This window comes from Mixophyes fleayi, chromosome 9 (assembly GCF_038048845.1).
Source record: "Mixophyes fleayi isolate aMixFle1 chromosome 9, aMixFle1.hap1, whole genome shotgun sequence".
Lineage (NCBI taxonomy): Eukaryota > Metazoa > Chordata > Amphibia > Anura > Limnodynastidae > Mixophyes > Mixophyes fleayi.
The window spans coordinates 119,117,957-119,138,245 of record NC_134410.1 but is presented as its reverse complement, the minus strand read 5'-3'; the positions used below and the strand labels follow the sequence as shown (position 1 = coordinate 119,138,245).

Below are 20,289 nucleotides of genomic sequence, written 5' to 3'. Positions count from 1 at the left end.
TTCTGTTTTAAGAAAGCATTAACGGGCACCTGTGGAGTAAATAAATGTTTGATAAAAAAAATTCTTGTTTGATCACTCTATTTATACATTTTCCTAACAAGTTGGTTAATACATATAACTGTTGTTTCTTTACAGCCTGATAAGGATCATAAGCCTGTAGTTACTTTAATCTGTCACAAGATGGCACTGCAGAGCCAATATTCAACACAGCTCTATGTCTTGTCACTTGAATTTACAAAATAATTTAAAATAAAAATAAAGGTTTTGAAGTCAAAAGGTGCTGGTCACTTTGTATTACAAGTTTTGATTCAACTGTATTTTAAATAGCATGATGCAAGTTATTTATGTTCAGGAATGTTTAGTAAAGCTTAAAAGTCTCCCTCCTTGCTACTCTTAAGCCAATGGCATTCTATGCAAAGGAGACGGATTCAGAGGTAACTATTGTTCGGAGGAGTAATTTCTGATGCCAGGTCCTTTTTAAATGGTCTAAAAAAATACTTCTACATAATCTGGAGATGAAGTGGCGAGAGTGTTTCAATTACCCAAAATATTGGTTTTCAAGAATGATGTGATAAAATACAAGTTAGCTTATATAAAACAGGTACTAATAACATTCACAACTATATATGTTTTCAGGAGATAAAAGATCTGATTGTGTTTAAGTAATTCCATTCAATGACAGCAGCCTGAAAATGCTGATATGCTGATAACAGAGGACAAACACCTGCAATGGGCAGCACGATGGCTCAGTGGTTAGCACTTCTGCCTCATAGCACTGGGGTCATGAGTTCAATTCCCGACCATGGCCTTATCTGTGTGCAGTTTGTATGTTCTCCCCATGTTTGCGTGGGTTTCCTCCGGGTGCTCCGGTTTCCTCCCACACTCCAAAAACATACAAGTAGGTTAATTGGCTGCTATCAAATTGACCCTAGTCTGCGTGTGTGTGTGTGTGTGTGTGTATAATGTTAGAGAATTTAGACTGTAAGCTCCAAAGGGCCAGTTACTGATGTGAGTGAGTTTTCTTTATAGCGCTGTGTAATTAGTGGCGCTTTATAAATAGCTGATGATGATGATGATGATGAAATATAAATGCAATGTGGTATATGTCAACTTTTATGTATATATCTGTGAATGTTATGAGTAGCTTCTGTGGTTTGGTGTACCGTGAAATAAAATAAAATACCCTTATGTTCCTATTTTGCACATCCCTCCGTTGTCTCCTTGACATTCCTTCCTACGTTTAAGTTATTTTGATTAATTAGTGGGTATTAGAGCGAAGCTGAGGGTCACACACACACGTCTATGAGCGCATACAAGAATTAACCAAGTCACTGACATCAGTAATGTACTAAGAGGATGCAGAGAGATGAGAAGAGGGGGAGAGAGAGAGAGGAGATGTGGTTGGGAGGGATGCAGATGGATAGGACAAGACACAGGGATTTGAGGGATCTACTCACTGCCGAGAGCGGAGCTGGACGCTGCACCTGGAAGGAAAAAATAAGGAATTAGCCGGGGGACTACTTTACTAAAAGGTTGTCAGAGAGAGGTTGTCCTGATCCGAGGTATTTCAGCAAATCTGCACAGCCGCCACTTCTTCAAAGTTGTCCTTTATTTTTGCTGGCCGCAAAATCTGCAACAGATTTTTGGTTAATTGATCTACCGTTTGGGTCTGCACAGTCCTGCAGCAACAGGGATCAATAGCTTGTTAGGTTTAAACCAGATCTCTTAACTAGACTGGAGTGAAGCTCAATGACAAGATCATTAGTGAAAACTTAAAGTGGAGCAATCTCTAACCTGCACGGTTCAATAAGGTCTACGTATGACCCTTTTGTGTTGTCAGCACAGAAAACAAAGATATAAGCACTCTGGGCCTACTGCTAGGGCCCCATTAGAAGTTCAATGGCCAGAGCTGTTGGGAATGTATTTAAATCCCCATGCACATATTGAATCAAAAGTGATCATTTACCAACTACAAAAATAATGGGGACCCACACGGCTTGTTTATTCAAGTGCCTGTTTAAAGCAAAATGAGTTGCAGAACAAGACCCCATATCTCCACCAGCTCACGCTGCCATAACAGTAACAATTAATGGTGTGTGCACTGCAGCCAGTCACAGAATAGATTGTGGACCACAAAATATACTACAAAAAGGAAAATATTTTATTGACAGAATAAATGGCGCAGCACGTCAGGTCAGTTTTATGCAACAAAATTCATGTCGCAGCCGTAAGATATCCTATTAATAATATAATATTGTGCTTTATAATATATTTTGCACTACAAGCCAAATTGTTGTATCGCGGTCACCCAGGCACATTCCACTTGGGAAACCTTTGTCCGTATTTAGAGCAGACTTTCTACGCGAACTCACCCAGGTGCAAACAATTGTTTGGTGTAAGACAAGTTTTTTTTTGTAATATATAAATTCGTTAAGAGGTTTGTATAGCTAAGCTGCTTTAAATGGGGACACTGGTTATAATAGTGTTCGACCACGCCTGCTATGTGTCACACAGGGCAGCATTTAACACTCTATATGATGTTAATTGTACCCCCCCCCCCCCCCCCCCTCCCTCTTAAAAACTCTACTAGGTGACCAATGTCAAACCAGCAGTCAGCATTTAACAACCTACAGCTCTTTTAAGTGAGCCCCTATTAGTTCAGGCAGAAAGTCTGTGTTAAATACTGTAACAGATGAGTGGAACGGGTCAGGCTGAATATATTTTTTTTCATATGATTTCTGAGCCTTATTGATATAAAATGTCCCAGACCACAGACTTGCAGTTATTAGTAAGCATTCTGTAGCATGAAAGGTGTTCCTTCAAGAGTGCCTGGAGGCCTCTAACTTCAAAAGGGGGAGACTTATAAAACCTTCTTTAAAGAAATGAGTGGAGGTGTTGCCCATAGCAACCAATCAGATTCTAGTTATTGATCTCGTACATTCTAGATAAATGATAGCTAGAATCTGATTGGTTGCTATGGGCAACACCTCCACTTTACCTTTTACAGAAGGTTTGAAAAATCTGTTGTCAATAGAACTCTGAAATGACAATAACTGGAGAGTGTGATGAATCTCTTCTTCTGTGTTACTTACTCCAGCTGAGAATGGGCTTTTTGTCACCGACACGTATCCGAGTTGTGGAATATGGGGGTTTGTTTTCCACCTGAAGTGGTTTTCCAGATATATCTTGAATACGTTATTGATGTGACACTAAATAGATGTTCTATTGTCTTACATTAAGTAATGATGTACGTAATTGCAGTTAGTGCTACAGAAGGTATGCTGTTATTTCAAGGCAACCATATTTATAACAATTTAAGTGTACAATGTTGAATAGCACCCTGCCAAGGCGGAGGTGCAGGGTCAGAGCTTTGTGACGTCCCGAACAGGCCCCCGGACCTACAAGGCAATGTGGAGCAGAGTGCTATAGAAGGCAATTTATGCTCTTTATGACTGGTGGAACTGGGCCGATAAGGTTGGTTTGTGGCTTTATACGCAGAATGAGGAATGACCGTAGTAATGCATCTTGTTATGAGATCTGTAGGGAGAGATATGAACTTCAAGTGGTGGGGACTGAGCAGATTTGTAAAGTTCCTATTTTACTGAATCCACAGAGCCTCTTAAGCATGACAAAGGAGGCACATTTTTGGGGGTAGCTGGGCTTCGACCACCACTTTCAGTGGGATAACTTTTTATATATTGGTTCATTTTACAGGGGAAGCACAGGATTCCGAAAAACAGAAATTACGCTGGGCCAAAAGCAGCCCCCCAAACCATTTTGGCAGCCCTTCAAAGCAGGCCTGGCCAGCCTGTGGCTCCTCAGGTATTTAGAAACTACAAGTCCCAGCCTGCTCTGCCAACAGATAGCCAGCCGATAGCTGGCAATGCATGCTGGGACTTGTGGTTTCACAACACCTGGAGAGCCACAGGTTAGCTGTGCCTGACAAGTAAAACTTTATTAACACAGTGATAACATGAATGCAGCCACTCTTGGACAGCACTGCTGTGAGCTAACACAAATCCTATCTTCGGATAATGTACCTGTCACAGAACTCAAGCAATTTCACGGTTAAAAAAAATAATCGCCCGGAGAAGGACGGAAAGGAGGTTGGGGGAGCGTTCAAAAAAATACAGAGAACAAGGATCTCAGTCTAAACCCTGCCCGTCTTTGTCAGGTCCTTTGAAGAGATACAGGCTGCTGGCTCAATCTGACAAAGTTGTTCCCTTTGAAATTCTCCTTTCCTCCGCAGTGCTGGTGACATCTCAGTCACAGTCCTCTGAATGCTTCAGTTTTAGCTTTGATCAATTTAAAGTGCAGATGTTTAAAGGGAAAGCAAGGGGGGAAGACACGCCAGTCTCTCCGGAATGCTCCAAGAGGACACGAGCTTAAAAATAAAAAAGTGTTTTTGTGCATCTAGCGAATGTTGAACAGGATAACCTCTCTGTACTATATAACCCCAGCTTGGAGGGAGATTTCATAGCAGCGCAGAGAGATTCCTAGCTTAGCAATACTTTTAAAATATGGATACATACGAAGGGGAACACTTATGGAAAGCGGTGCACGAAAAAGATGCTATATGTTAGAGCACATTTTCCTGTGCGCCAGTTTTAATAAAATGTCTCAGTGGAATATTATAATATTGGCAAAATATTCATTCAATATTTCATGGCAGTCATCTTGTCTTCAAAGTTACAGCGCCATTTCCTGGGCATCAGGTTCAATAAATGTTTCAGTGGGAGGTTATTGCAATATTTCATGGTCATTTTTTAGGGCAGTCATCTTGTCTAATGACAAACCGAAATATAATACCAGACATTCAGTTTGCAAGACTTTTTCTAAACTGCATTAGCAAATAACGGGTTGCTATAGACAACGCCACCTTTATCCTTAGCCTCCGTTCTATAAAAGATCCCAAAGATTCTGAACCAGTGGTTTAGAATATTTTTCATACCACCACTTCTAAATGTCCACTTCGACCACTGTTCTGAACAGGTGTCTATATGGTCATGTGCATCCTCATGGGATCACAAATGTTAATTTTAGCTTGGGGGTCTGGACAATGCAATGGCCCCACCCTTGTGGTGCTTGGTCACATATCCAAGACTCCACTAGCATCCATGTGATGTAAGAGAAAAAAACAAAGTTGGTGGACCTGACAAAAGGTTTCAGGCAGCGAAATGAAGGAAATACATTGAAAATATTCTAATTGTCTCAATGCAAAAGTCTAAGACATTACAATATTGGTCTTTTACAGCACATACAACTCATATATAAATATTTATGGTAGTTTGTATGAGGTTGTGATGTCCAAGTTGTTGAGCATGAAGAAAAAAAAATATGAGTCACGGAAGAGAGCAGCGACAAAAGAGCACGGCTAGAGGAAGAGAGCAGCGACAAAAGAGCCCGGCTAGAGGAAGAGGGCAGCGACAAAAGAGCGCGGCTAGAGGAAGAGGGCAGCGACAAAAGAGCCCGGCTAGAGGAAGAGAACAGCGACAAAAGAGCGCGGCTAGAGGAAGAGAACAGCGACAAAAGAGCGCGGCTAGAGGAAGAGAGCAGCGACAAAAGAGCGCGGCTAGAGGAAGAGAGCAGCGACAAAAGAGCGCGGCTAGAGGAAGAGAGCAGCGACAAAAGAGCCCGGCTAGAGGAAGAGAGCAGCGACAAAAGAGCGCGGCTAGAGCAAGAGAGCAGCAACGGAAGAGACCGGCTAGAGTTAGAGAGCAGCGACAAAAGAGCCCAGGTAGAGGAAGAGAGCAGCGACGAAAGAGCCCGGCTAGAGGAAGAGAGCAGCGACGAAAGAGCCCGGCTTGAGGAAGAGAGCAGCCACGAAAGAGCCGGTTAGAGGAAGAGAGCAGCCACGAAAGAGCCTGGCTCGAGGAAGAGACCAGCCACGAAAGAGCCCAGCTCAAGGAAAAGAGCAGCCATGAAAGAGACCGGTCAAAGGAAGAGAGCAACCACGAAAGAGACGGCCAGAGGAAGAGAGCAGCCACGAATGAAAGCGGCTAAAGAAAGAGAGCAGCCACGAATGAAAGCGGCTAAAGAAAGAGAGCAGCCACGAAAGGGACCGGCCAGAGGAAGAGAGCAGCTATGAATGAAAGCGGCCGGAGGAAGAGATGAACCAGATAAAAAGACCAACTGGAGGAAGAGACCAGCCATGGAGTAGAGCAGCCGGAAGAAGAGAACAGCCAGTGGAAGATATTGGCTGGGGAAAGAAAGCAGTCACAGAAGAGACCAGCCATAGAAGACAAAAGTACAATATATTATTAGCTGCTCAAATGATTTTTGGATCTCCTGCACTTTGAGTCGTCTTATACAGAGGGTTACTAATGTTATGTGGATTATATTGAGGAAAGAAGCGGGGCGAGGGTAGAGACGGTTACACATATACATCAGTAGTAACCCTCTGCTATGTCCTTGTACATACATATATAACATTAGTAATCCCCTAGTGTATATATTTATATATTAATATTACAATATGCTTATTATATTTTGTAATGGGTAAAGCAAACCTACTGGTATATCAGTAGTCACCCCCTGGTGTGCTACGGCTACTGCCTTTACTATACAAGACTTGGTGACACCATGTAGTATATGTTATGTAATCAATAAAAGTTGCCCCCAGTATGAGGATAAATTATGTGGGGAGGTGTTTAAAAACAAAGTATCTTCATGGTTATGTGATGTTCGTTTCAATTATAATAGTGAAATATTTCCTATCAAATATGGGTTTACCCCAACATCAAGTTTTGCATCGTCTTGTTGGGTTCAAGAGTCTCCTGATCAATTTTCTCAATTAAATCTATTACACACACAAGAAAGTCGAATATATGAGTTTGAAGATACACAGACTATACTTAAATATAGATCTCAAATCACAAACTATGGGCACCCTGCTATAGGGCATGACAAGTGTAACAGAAGGGCTAGGCACGTCCCTGGTGGTTTAGCGTAGGGGGAACACTTACTCCACAGCTGTAAAAGTTTTCTGTGTGTACTGAGCCTACATAAGAATAAAATTAAAGGACTGATTTGACCTGTCCGATAGTCACTATTACTTTAGCCCATTCAAGGGCTGCCTCCGCTGTATGGAGATGAATAGTAGACATTAAATGTACATTTTACTTACATGCATTAGGAGATCCGTGAGGCATGGGGGTGTAGGAACCTGCACGCCAGGACCTGTTGCGGAAACTCTTCTTACACCTTCCACAGTCCTGTCCAGTGGTGTTGTGTTCACACTCGCACTGTAAAGCCCCGTCTCGAAAGTTGCACGCATTGGCATGTAAGTTACATTTACACCTGCAGCAGACAGAATACAGTGATCTCAATAACCTCCCAGAAGTGCAGATGGCAGGAAACTCTTTCTGTGACCAAGCGAGATGTCTCAATATACATCAATCTAGCTGGATAGTGTAACAGTACAATTATTCAGCAATGTGACATGGAGACTGACAGGAGAATGGCCAGGGGCTGTTCTACCAAGTAATATTTAACCATTTCAATTAAATGCAAATATCAGAACCTTTTATTTATATATGATGTGAGCAATGCTAAATAAATATTTTCCTTAACTGGACTAGTAAACAATATCCCAGCAGTTCAACACTTCTTCCTATCTGGAAGATTCTCTATATTTCCCCAAAGCTACTACATACCTCTTACATTTCTGACCAGCCACTTGTTGCTTTATGACAGTACGCAAATTATTTTCAATGTCCTAAATGTTTTCTTCTCTAGAACCAAAATCAAAATACGCCAAGGGGGATGGGGGTGGGGGAGAATTCTAAAATTGTTGAATATTTAAACTGGTGGCATATTTTAATAAACACCAAATAACATTTCTTTAGCATGGCTTCACTTTAAGGAACATTTTACCTATATAACATAGCCTTCAGTGAATGTATTGTAGCATAAGGTTATGTCACTCTCCAGACATTTTAATGGTAGGACGACTGCATGACAAACCCAAACTGGTATTCACAAATGATTTAAATAAACAGCATTCATGGGTACAAGCATATCACAAATATTGTGCACGTATATGGCTGTTTTAGCAGGTGGAAAGGATATAGTATATGACTGCCACTGCTAGCTGTCATATATGCAGGGAACCATAGATGTATAAAGTAATAATTATATTTTCCAGGGATCCTTTGAAATACCATACAAAGTATACATCAACTAAAAGTTTAGAAGAGACGGCTCTGGAATCAGTAATTTTTCTTTTTGATCTGCAGTGAGATACCACAGCTTCGATGCAAATTTTATTAGCTGTACAAGGAGAAGATATCGTCAATAGGTTAAATGCTGTAACTAACTTTGATATTGAGAGACTTGGTAAAAAGGAGACCGTGGTTTGAATCTCAGTGTGAGCTCTTTGTAAACATGGACAAGTTATTTGTCTGACTGTGTCACAAGCACCAAAATACTAGATGGTAGGGTCCCCTGGGTCCATCAGTACAAAGGACCCACCAACTTCAAAGAGTGACATCTCCTCTTTCAAGTTTCTTGAGATAATCTTATAGCGCCTTATCCATAAATAGCCTTAACATTGACCAAAGTTCTAATTCTGAACCTACCCTAAATTTTATCTCAAAACCTACTTCAGCCCATGCATATTCCAAGTACAAACTATATAAACCTATCTCAGCATTTAAAACTATCCCTGGTCTTAACAGAGCCATAATCATGCCTAGTTAAGGGGGCCCAATGTGCCCTAGGTCCATCAGAGTCTTAAAGCAGATCTAACAGCTCTGCGTAAAATTGTGCAAGCTAATTTAAAAATAAAATAGCAATAAATGAATTAATATTCAAGAGCCAAGGGTTATTGTAAAGACTTATGTAATATAAATTGTAGGCGTGTTTCCAGTAATCATGATGGCTCTCATTGTACAATGCGACTGGTACAGGCTAAAGACACAGGGCGTCAAAATGTTCCCAAGAGTTGTACAGTGGGAGATTTGACAGTACATATAAAATGTAGCTGAACAACAAGCAAAACACTGAAGTAGCAAACGAAACATAATGTAGAACACACGAGAAGCAAATACAATGACTCACGTATGGATGAAATGGGAACAGATAAGAAAGAAGGGAAGGGAAGCTTACAATCTAATGGTAACTCATTTATTTTAAATAAGTGAATATGCCCACTGTCTGTGATATATACGCATTGCCTATCCTGTAGCATGACAAACAATGAGGGTCTGAATAATTTAGTGTCTTTCTGAGTCCCTCACCTGACAGTATAATCAGAAAGGTTATTGTAAAAGAAACCAAACACACACACATATACACATACAGTGACATATTCACAGTGCTGTACACACAGAAATCCTACAGGATTCTTCAGTCTCTTTAACTCCCTGAGATCATGTACAGAATATGACACCAACGTGAGCATGCAACAGAGTCCGCTAAAGTTACATTTATAGGGTTCTAATGATTGCAGTATGTTACTCACTTCCTATCAATTAGTGTTCCATTAATACAATGTATCCATACGTCATTTCAGATGGTGAAAAAGGACAATGAAAGGAGACCACTGTTGTTTATTTACATTCCCAAGTTGATTGGCCGATTTACAAACACTCGGTTAAGGATGAAAAACATGTGACCTTATCAACTCTGCAGCACTAAAGGTTAAACATTGAAGCAATGTTGCGTTTCTCTGCAAAAAGCAAGTAAAAAGCTAACAGCTGCCTGACAAGTTCTATTGTATTGGAATGGGGAAGTTGTGTGATAGCAGAGACTATTATTTTTTAAACTGATTTAATATATGTTGTGAGTTCAAAAGTAGATAGGTTTGGGGCAGCAGAGTGGTTAGCATTGCTGCTTCACAGCGCTGGGTTATGAGTTTTATTCTGATAAGAGCCTTATCTGTGTGGTATTTGTATGTTCTTCCCGTGTTTGCGTGGGTTTCCTCAGGGTGCTCCGGTTTCCTCCCACACTCCAAACACATACTAGTAGGTTAATTGGCTTCTAGAAAAAGGACCCTATTCTGTCTGTATGTGTTAGGGTGTTTAGATTGTAGCTCCAGTGGGGCAGGGACTGATGTGTATGATTACATGTCCTCTACAGCGCTGCCTGAGATGATAGGATCTACATAAATAACCAATAATAAATAATAGGTTAGAAACATTATTAATACATGGGGAGAGGGTAAGACAGATAAGTGAGAAGGGACCGTAGATAGGACACAGAAATGGGAAGAGAGAAGGGACCGCAAGCAAGATACAAAAAGGGAGAGAGGGGACGTCGATAAGGCAGGGAGAGAGAGAGAGACATAGATAAAACAGAGAGAGGGGACCACAAACAAGATATATATGGGAGAGAATGTGGATCATATAAAGACACAAGAGGGGGGACAGGGGCAGGCAAGACAGAGGTAGGAGAGAGGACATAGTGGGGGGACCACAGAAATATATAAAAAGAGAGACCATAGATAATAGACATAGTGTTTTGCTTTCATCTGCTGCGATTTCTGTTTCTACTCAGACCAGGTATGCATTTCATGTGTGTCTCCCTCTGAGTGCTGATTGGAGGGCTGCACTTTATAAGCTCTCACATGTCCTGCACTCATTGCCAGTGATAGCGCTACATGCTAGCTTCCTGGTTACTGAATACATATTCCGTTAGCCTCGGACCTTGCATCAGTAGTTCCTGGCTCTCCATGTTTGTGACCTCGTTCCAGATATCTAGCCTTGCCTCTTATAGCTCTTATATGCTGGTTCCTGGTTCTGCTTTCACTTGTCTCCTGATATCTGGCTTTGCATCTGCATGCTATTCATATAGCTCAACTCCATATCCCCTGGCATGGACTGTGGTAATTATATATTGCTTGCTCTGTGGGGGCCTCAAAGTGATTGCTGTGTTATAATCCTGCACTGCCTCAGCGTCTGTGTGATATTCCTGCACTGCCTCAGCGACTGTGTGATATTCCTCCACTGCCTCAGAGACTGAGTGATATTCCTGCATTGTCTCAGAGACTGTTATATTCTTGCATTGCCTCAGCGACTGTTATATTCCTGCATTGCTTCAAAGACTGTGTGATATTCTTGCATTGCCTCAGGACATTAGGACCATCCACTTCATTTTAACTTTCCTAAAATAATGCTCGCTTTAGACTTATTTATGTTCTAAATTAATGATAATTGTAGGGATATTAGGGCTGTTTTGTTACATCTGGAACTTTTGTGTGTTGGAATGCTTTGTATTTCAATGGTCAAAAGGATCTAAAAATTCACTGAAAGGTGCAAAATGAGTCATATTGAAAGAATAGAATTAGACCCAATCTCTACCACCTCCAAGTCAATTTTCAGGGGGTGGACCCTAAATGGGCCTTCTCCACCCCTTTACCTCATATATAATCTAAGCCTGCAAAATAAAATCTCTGTTTTCAAGCAAATGCTTGCACCCTCTGCAGACACTCGTGCAACCCAGTTACACGGTCCATTGCTCAGTATATAATGCAGCCACCTGCTCAGGATTGCCACCCTTCACACCCCATTCCACACTTCTTCAGCAGTATGAAAGCACCTCTTCCATCCAGACCACTGCATGTAGAGATCACAGCCTCATGCAAAGTTATAAGTGCCTCCATCATCACAGAGACATTCATAGCGCTATGATCATCTGTCTGATCACAAATGCTCGTAGCGATGTGAGTGTCTCTACGATCATATCCCTGAATGGGTTTGGAACCTCCACAAAGTCATGAGGTTCCGGGTGGAAGAGAATGCATCCCGTTAGAGGGACACTCTCCACTGTCCTCAACAAAGGCTCAGGTACTAGCATTGCAGTCTGTACTAACGAAGGTACCAGTATGCCCAGCAGCTCTACTATTAAAGGGCAGCAGATAAGGTCACACAAGACACAGTCTCCTTTTTTAGGGCTTGCACCTGCCTTACTAAGATTAGTCATTTTACTGACGGAGTATATGGTCTCAGTTTTTCCGACAAGGACATTGTATATTAGATGGATGTTTTCAAGACAAAAAAAGTACTACTCTTATGTATTACTTGAATAATCAATTTCCTTTTATGTATTTTTAGGAGTGATGAAGATTAGATCCTATATTAGGTCAGATAACTCTATCTAGTTAAACTCTCTCCCACACTGTAGGAAAGGACCAGCCTGGGCCCTGTACTCACCCAGAGTGATGATAGATAGAGAAGCTCTGTACTTCTCTGCAGTTTTACAATGAATGTTTAAATGCCGTTTCTGTGATTGGGATGAAGGTAAGTATTCCCCGTGGTGTGATTCTAATGACACGGTCCCATCTCTCTTTAGACGATTCACAGTAATTACTCCAGAATTGATTCACTTCTCTGGAACCAGATTGTGCTTAAGTGACTGCATTGGAATATCACTCCATGCCTGATTAACTTTAATTAGACCCTATTAGAGCTGTCGGTGACAGAGTAAGTGGGACGGAGCGGAGAGAGTGTGTGATCTTACTAATATTCAGTCAGGAGACAAATGGTTCCACTGAGACTGGAGGGAGGAGGCAGAACGAGGGTAATTATGAAACAAAGGAAGCTATTGATTTTGTTGTAATGCTACATATGAACAAATGAGTTTCAGCTTCGTTTCCTCCTATTAGTGGTACATTGGGGAACATTCAGGTTACGGAGAATATTTTAAACATTTTTCATCAGATTGTACTACATTTGAAAAGTAGAATTTAGTTTCACTTTCTTTTTCTACCAATCTTTAATTAAATACATATCTGCAAACATTCCTGCTTAGAAATTTGGGACAAAACAGACCCAGACCACACCTACATCCACTAAGTTATGCCCCTATCGGGTAAGGCCACACCCCCTGTTTGGAGGCCACACCCCTTCAGGCTGCCTTACATCACAGTCCCTCTGGACTGTTGGATGAATAGTTAAACATACAGGCATAAGTGAAAAAAAAGCCATTTAGTGTGCTACAACATTTTTCAGCCTATAAATTCACTAGGGGCTAGTGATAGCAATGCGGCATGAGGCATGTGGTGCCTCATACCTCAGTAATCTCACTAGTTTCTAGTGAATTGACACATTGCACTTTCGTGATTATTGGTCGTTGGGTCCTCCTGACATAATGTGACACCCCCTCCCCAACCTGGGGGAACTGGCTTCACAAAAAAAATATTTGCCCCCCCCCCCCCCCTCCCTTAGAAAAAGCAACTCCTTGCTGGGGCTTCTCACAACACCCCTGACTTTGGGTTGATGGTGTAATAAAAACTTAATATCAGAAAATAGCATTTTTTTATGTGGCACTACTGCTCCCAGCAAGCCCTGGCAGCCAAAAACCTGATTGCGTATTCTAGCACTTGTATAACTATAAGTACCAGCACATCCATGGCTGCCAAGGCATGCTGGCACTTGTAGAACTTATAGAATCAGGAGAGCCCTCTTATATTGCTCAGCCAATCATGGATAAGAGACCACTACTGATTGGCTGCCAGGCTATTAAGTAGGTGGGCTCACCGGAGATGAACTCACTTCAGTTAAGGTTCTCCTCGTAGCTTCTATCTGGAACAGAGTCAAGCCCATATCAGCTGCTAACACAAGTGTCCGAAGGTCTTAATATCGGAACCCGCTACGTTAAACGGATTACATCAGTAAGTCGGAACACTGCTGAATCAGATCCAATATCACACACACAGGGATTACATATGAAAATCAGTACGGAACTTTGCTTTAAATTATATTGATAAAGTCACTGACAATATATCTATTGCAGTTTGAATAATTACTGAGTATTAATGACTGTATCGAATTTCCTATATAGACTGTTTTTATTGTGTGATATTTTTAGATTATTATTTGTTCATATTTTTTAATAAACACATTTGCCTAAATGGACTGGTTTCTTAAGTTTTATATGTATGTTACTTCTGCCCTAGTTAGAAACCCATTTAACTTTTTAAAAGGTAGCAATGGAATGCACAGCGCTGTGTATTTTTCTCTCTTCTCGTAAGCGGCCTGTTTTGTCCATCTGGGTTTGTTTTTTCCCAATATGGATTAAGTCGGATCAAGAAAAGAAGATTTCAGGGATGTCTTTATTAGGGCCACAACAATCAAATTATATTGGAAATAAAAATTGATCTATTAATGCTGCCATATTAATTATTTCCTCTCTCATAAGGGGGCACAATTGTGTGAATCACGGATTTTTGTCTAAAAAAAAAAATGACGGTTTGCGGCACAGTTTGGCAAACAGACCATACTTGCCTACTTCCAGTAGGCGACGTCCGGGAGAGGGGCGTGGCTAGAGGGCGGGACGCATCGAATCGCGTCATTTTGGCCCCGCCCCCCTAGTAAAATGCCGGTTTTTCGAAGGGGGCCGGGGCCGAAATGTCGCGATTCCCGTTGAATCGCGTCATTTTAGCAAGTTAATTTTGGGATGCGGGAGAAATGCCAGCTCTCCCGGGAGTCCGGGAGACTGACCCGAATTTCGGGAGTCTCCCGGGCTTTCCGGGAGAGTTGGTAAGTATGAAACAGACGCTTAATACAAAGGCAGTCTGTATACCCCCCATGGATAAAAACCATGAAGTCGGTTTGGTAAATCGCTTGGATTACAAACTGCACATCAAAGCACCAGAAAACCTGCTGTTTGAACAGATCCCAAGTTAGTAAATCTCCGCCTTAAAGTTTTATCCAGAAATAATTCTGGTAAATGAAATCCATTTGTAACCAGATTTAAAAAGGATCCCTATTGGGGCCTCAAGAAATGATCAGCTGGAACATGTTCTCGGTTTCAGATCGTTTCACATTGTGTAGCACAAGTTTGGCATTTTGCAGAACGCTTTACAGATTCAAAGTGGAGAGAAGAAATGAAGATTGGCGAAACTACAAACCTGCAAAAGTATTCCCAAGCAGACAGGAGATCTTCAAATGGAGAATCATTTATTGGATTATTGCAAGAAACTCTACTTAATCATCTCCGTCCACAAGTATCTTAAATCCAGATTCTCTCTTTACCCACTCAATTCTCTCTCTCTACCTTTCTCTTTCCGACATTCCCTTTTACCGGTCATCTCACTCTGTCTTCCCCTATCTACCTCTTTCTCATCATCTCAAACTCCTCTCTCTTCTTCTCCCTCTCTCTCCCCCCGCCCTCTATTCTCCTCCCTCTCACCTCTCATCTCACTTTTTCTTCCTTCCTCTGCATTCCACTATCTACCTCTTTCTTGCCCTTTCACCTCCCGTCTCTTTCTTTTTCTCTCCCTGTCTTTCCTTCTTTCTCTCTCCTCTTACTTGCTCCCCCCTTTCTCTCTTCCTCTCTGTGTCTTTTTCACCCCGTCTCTATTCCTCTCTCTCCCCCTCTTCCCTCTCGCTTATGTTCCGTCTCTGTCTCTCTCTTGTTCCGTCTCTCTCTCCCCCTCTTCTCTCTCTCCCCCTTTTCTCTCTCCCCCCTCTTCTCTCTCTCATGTTTCGTCTCCCCCCCTCTTCTCTCTCCCCCTCTCTTTCGTTCGCTTCCCCCTCATCTCTCTTTTGTTCTGCATCTCCCTCCTCTCTCTTTCGTTCTGCCTCTCTCTCCCCCCTCCTCTCTCTTTCATTCTGCCTCTCTCTCCCCCTCCTCTCTCATTTGTTCTGCCTCTCCCCCCCTCTCTCTTTCGTTCTGCCTCTCTCCCCCCCTCCTCTCTTTCATTCTGCCCCCCCTTCCTCTCTCTTTCGTTCTGTCTCTCTCTACCCCTCCTCTCTTTTGTTCTGCCTCTCTCTCCCCCTCCTCTCTCTTTTGTTCTCTCTACCCCCCTCCTCTCTCTCCCCCCCTCCTCTCTCTTTCGTTCTGCCTCTCTCTCAATCCTTCTCTCTCTTTCGTTCTGCCTCACCCCCCCTCCTCTCTTTCATTCTGCCCCCCTTCCTCTCTCTTTCGTTCTGTCTCTCTCTGTCTCACCCTCCTCTCTTTTGTTCTGCCTCTCTCTCCCCCCTCCTCTCTCTTTCGTTCTCTCTCTACCCCCTCCTCTCTCTTTCATTCTGCCTCTCCTCCGCCTTCCTCTCTCTTTCGTTCTGCCTCTCTCCCCCCCTTCCTCTCTCTTTCGTTCTGTCCCCCCCTTCCTCTCTCTTTCGTTCTGTCCCCCCTTCCTCTCTCTTTCGTTCTGCCTCTCCCTCCACCTCTCTTTCGTTTTGCCACTCTCTCCCCCCCTCTTCTCTCTATTGTTTTGCCTCTCCCTCCCCCCTCTTCTCTCTTTCGTTCTGTCTCTCTCTCCCCCCCCACCCTTCTCTCTCGCTCTCTCTCTCTCTCTCTCTCTGCCTACACCACTCTCTGTGTAGACTTTCCTGGTTATAGTATGTGTCTGACTCCAGTTACTCATGGGATCAATATGTACAGGACACATATTGACAAGAAAAAACTGACGGACTCAATAAGCAGCTGGCAGACTGTGAAAAGAGCAGACAGCCCCTCTCTCTCTCTCTGCGTTTAAGTAAAAAATTCTCAACTGTGGACCGCAAAAACCACCAAGGCCTCATGTTTTTAAACTTTTCCTCTGTGGGCAAAGGGTAGATTTCTGGATAAGAAAAAATAGATGAATTCATTTGAGCTTGGTTAAGGAGAGCCTTAAAATTTTGGCCTACTACTTATAAGCTATAGTTGATAAAATCTGGTATAAGATAACCTAAAATACTAATTACTCTATAACTTTTTTTTTTGCCCAAAAAATAAAGTGATAATGTCAGATTGCAGCTCATAAGATACAAATAATAACGAACGTACTGTTCAATATTAAAAAGGGCTAATTCCCCTATAAATCTTATGTGACACAATATAACCCTGGCAATCTCTCCAGCAGTACAAGGGTGTAGTTGCCCCCTTTGGTTGTGATGTAAACGCTCACCCCCCCGGGGTGTTCTCAGATGTTAGCCGTCTCAGCGTTGCGTTAAGCTTTCGTCCGCTATTGATTGGAGTGCTAACAATAACCCTGCTCTAATTTAGCTGCATGCTGACATTTCTCTATTTATCCTACGTTACATCAGCTCTTTTTATTTTTCCACTCAATGGGGAGATGGATATTTATGACCTGAGCCTGGGACACCGAAAGTAGGATCGCATAACTTTGGTATCCAGCTACTTGTATAAGCCGTCAAGCCTGGTTTTGTGGGTCTATGTTTTAGGTGTGTTTCATGGGCATGTGTCATGACAGTGTGCCAGCATTTGTACACAAAAAAGAGAAATGGCACAAAAATGAGTTCTATTGTTATATATTGCATTTAGCTGGAAATCTGCAGAGTAAGGACGCAAGCAGAGTAACATTTGTGCAGCAGTGCACCTAGTTTAAAGATAAATAGGTGGAGGACATATGTGTGACAAAATAATAGTATAGAGTCTGATTTAACTTACATGGTTTGAAAGTACCTTTTCCCACAGCTACAGGGGCCTGTCTGCAGTAAGAGTAATCAAACAGAAGCAGCTGATGAGAACTCCCTTTTAATGGGATGGTGGCAGTGTTTGTTTCAATGTTCAGGGTGACCTATGCTGGAAAAGCTGGCTAGTGTCTAGAGAGCTGGTCTCTGTTTATTTAGTGTTTAGGGTGACAAGAAAGTGTATGGGATCTTTACTTTATCAAATACTTTACCATCCTGACATTAAAACAAAGTAAAAAGCAAGGAGTTGTTCGTGTGTGTTTCACTAGAAAATGTGCCACAATAATATATATATATATATATATATATATATATATATATATATATATATATATATATATGAGCCATTAAGTAGACATAGCCACAGTAGTATTTGTATCACGCTGATGCAACCATAGAGGATCCCATGGTCTGTTCAGGAATCCCCTGGAGGAAGTGTGCAGTGCTGATGACCGGCAGATGGGATTCAGAGCACAGGTCTCTCCTTTGGGCACATGTAGAGATATTCCTCACTCAGCAGTTTGTACTTAATTAGGGGTTCGTGACACGGCACCACGTGGGTTACGCTGACATCAGAACAATTCCACTATGTAACTATATTGCTAGCACTGGACCTGTTGTGTATGTATACATTGGTGTCCGTTTCTTCATGCAACTGTCTTCCTATTAATGTATATATATATATATATATATATATATATATATATATAACAGTATGTCTAAGCAGTGAGGGGTTTATCCCCATTTTCAAACAAGCGTCTACCCTTGTGTATCTTTGTGTTCAAACTGTAGTATATTCATGTCATTGTTGTTACTCTTAATCGACAGCCCCACAATGACGCACCAACGTCATTACCATCCACACCGAACAAACTCCGATCCCACTGCACAGACCTCATTGGCCATCACATTTCACAGATACCAATGCTAACCACATTTCTAGGCCACTTTGTGCATACACCACTGCCAGCCATGTGGCACAAGCTGCAGGGCACAGGTACCATTGCCAGCCACATGGTCAGGCCACGCTGCCCAAACTAGATTGGCAGCCACATTGATCAAAGGTTTGCACAGATTTTATTGTAGCACGGGTATCAGTGGATCTCTAGCCTGCTCTATATCTAGGGTAGTTTCTCCTATGACGCTACCTAAAGAAAGCAATGTGAATACTTTGTGAGAAGGCACCAGACTGATGAACCCCAAGAATACAAGAATACTCTGTTAGTGTGCGTATAAAGTAAAACCAGATCTCTCGTAGACAATAGTATCTGAAATTGGTCAAGGTCAAGATGGACCTGGTGACCTTAAAACTAATGTTTAAAACTACTGGCTCATAGGACAAATTTGCCATTGACATGGGTTGGCCAAGTGAGTTTGGATATGATTTCATTTTAATAACATAAGGTGCGTTTCTAATAACCTAATTTGTACAACCTTATGCCTTTACGTAGAACACAATAACCTCCTAAAAGTCTGCAATAGATCAAAACTGGTGGATTGTGTCTATGGATGGTAGAAATCACTCACCTTGCGGTCACCTCTATGTTGGAGATGGCGTAGAAATACTTTCTCAAATTATCTCTCTGAACATAAGTCCCACCCAGCGCTGGGCGCAGGAGCCGAAGCCGCAAGTCGGTGAGAGTGAAGAAGTCCTTCAAACCTTTGGCACTCTCCATCCGTGTGTACAAGTTCTCCATCTTTCTAAGGTCTGGACCAGCAAAGATGGCAAAACGTTCTCGAACCTCAAAGCGCACGTTCTTCTCCTTCTTGGAGCCCGCCCAGCGAGAGTAGTCCTCTGTGCACAGCACACGGCTGACGTTACTCGCTATAAGGTTCAACACCTTCTTGGGGGTCATGCCAAATGCTTCAATGCAGTCATCGGCATAGTATTGGTATGGATGCCAAGTCCTCCCATAGTCCAGTGATTTCTCCAACATCATGGCGGTGGGACGTCCGTATTCAAACGTCACCACAATGTCATCGGTTAGCTCTACAGTCTTGTTCCAAGACAATGTGATGTTAGCCACCAGCGGCTCTGGGTATCGTTTCCACGTGACGCTTTGCCAGTAGGTGGCTAGATCTTCCTCGTCTTTGTCAACCATGAGACTGGGTGGGTGGGCCAGGTCGGGAGCGGAGGCATCACATTCATCGCTGCAGAGGTATGGGTTCTCCTGGTGGAAAGAAGACAAAGAAAATGTGATGATATTCAGACTTCTTAATTACTCTATATCCTGTTTCAACGATGTTCTATTTGAGAATATTTGTGTTCACTACCAGATGTCTACTCATATTTGTAAAAGTGATGGGTGTTTCATACTGAAAGATATAAAAAATAAATAAATAAACAAAGTTTCCTATTGTCTTAAGCAGACAATGCAGAACCACAGAGTGAAGAGTAACTTCAGAGCTGATTAATTTTCAACTGGAGGAAGTACTAAGGATTGTGGCAGTCATCTTTTTTTATGCAATACCACTTATTGCCAGCAGGTGGCGATACAAAGACCTCCCAGTCAATATATAAATTTGTTCTACAGGGTAGTTTGTAGATTACACTAGAGTAGAATTCATATTTACCATATAGTCGTTTTGTGGATTGGGCATTAACTGTATATTATCAAGTATATATTACATATCAAACATGCAATCCTGTTTGTCTGTGATCATTACCATTTAATGTATATATTTGACTGTACCTCTTATGGTGAAATTCCTCCTCGAGAATCCTACACTTGCACCATGGTAGACATATGCCAAGCTCAAAATGCAAATGACTTTATTAAAAAAAGAACTGCTAATGATTAAAAAATACATTATGTAAAGGTTTCAGGAGTTTATCAGAATACATATGAGATTTTTATACGGGATCAGCTCGTATTTTAGTTGAAACCAGTAGAAATTATAGGAGCAGAGTGCTATCAAAATTGATAACGTG

At 41.9% G+C, this 20,289-nt stretch overlaps 1 protein-coding gene across 6 annotated transcripts in view; it reads right to left on the bottom strand.

Moving 5' to 3' along the window:
* Window positions 1-20,289, bottom strand: part of NTNG2 (netrin G2) — a 74,089-nt gene that overhangs the window by 24,161 nt on the left and 29,639 nt on the right. For 5 of the 6 annotated variants that reach the window (XM_075185276.1, XM_075185278.1, XM_075185279.1 and 2 more), the window contains exons 3-5: window positions 18,885-19,528; window positions 7,127-7,299; window positions 1,458-1,484 (exon numbers count right to left, since the gene is read on the bottom strand). In XM_075185276.1, the coding sequence (XP_075041377.1) occupies window positions 1,458-1,484; window positions 7,127-7,299; window positions 18,885-19,528 (844 nt within the window). The remainder of the gene's footprint in view (window positions 1-1,457; window positions 1,485-7,126; window positions 7,300-18,884; window positions 19,529-20,289) is intronic. The other variant, XM_075185277.1, reaches the window with a different exon arrangement.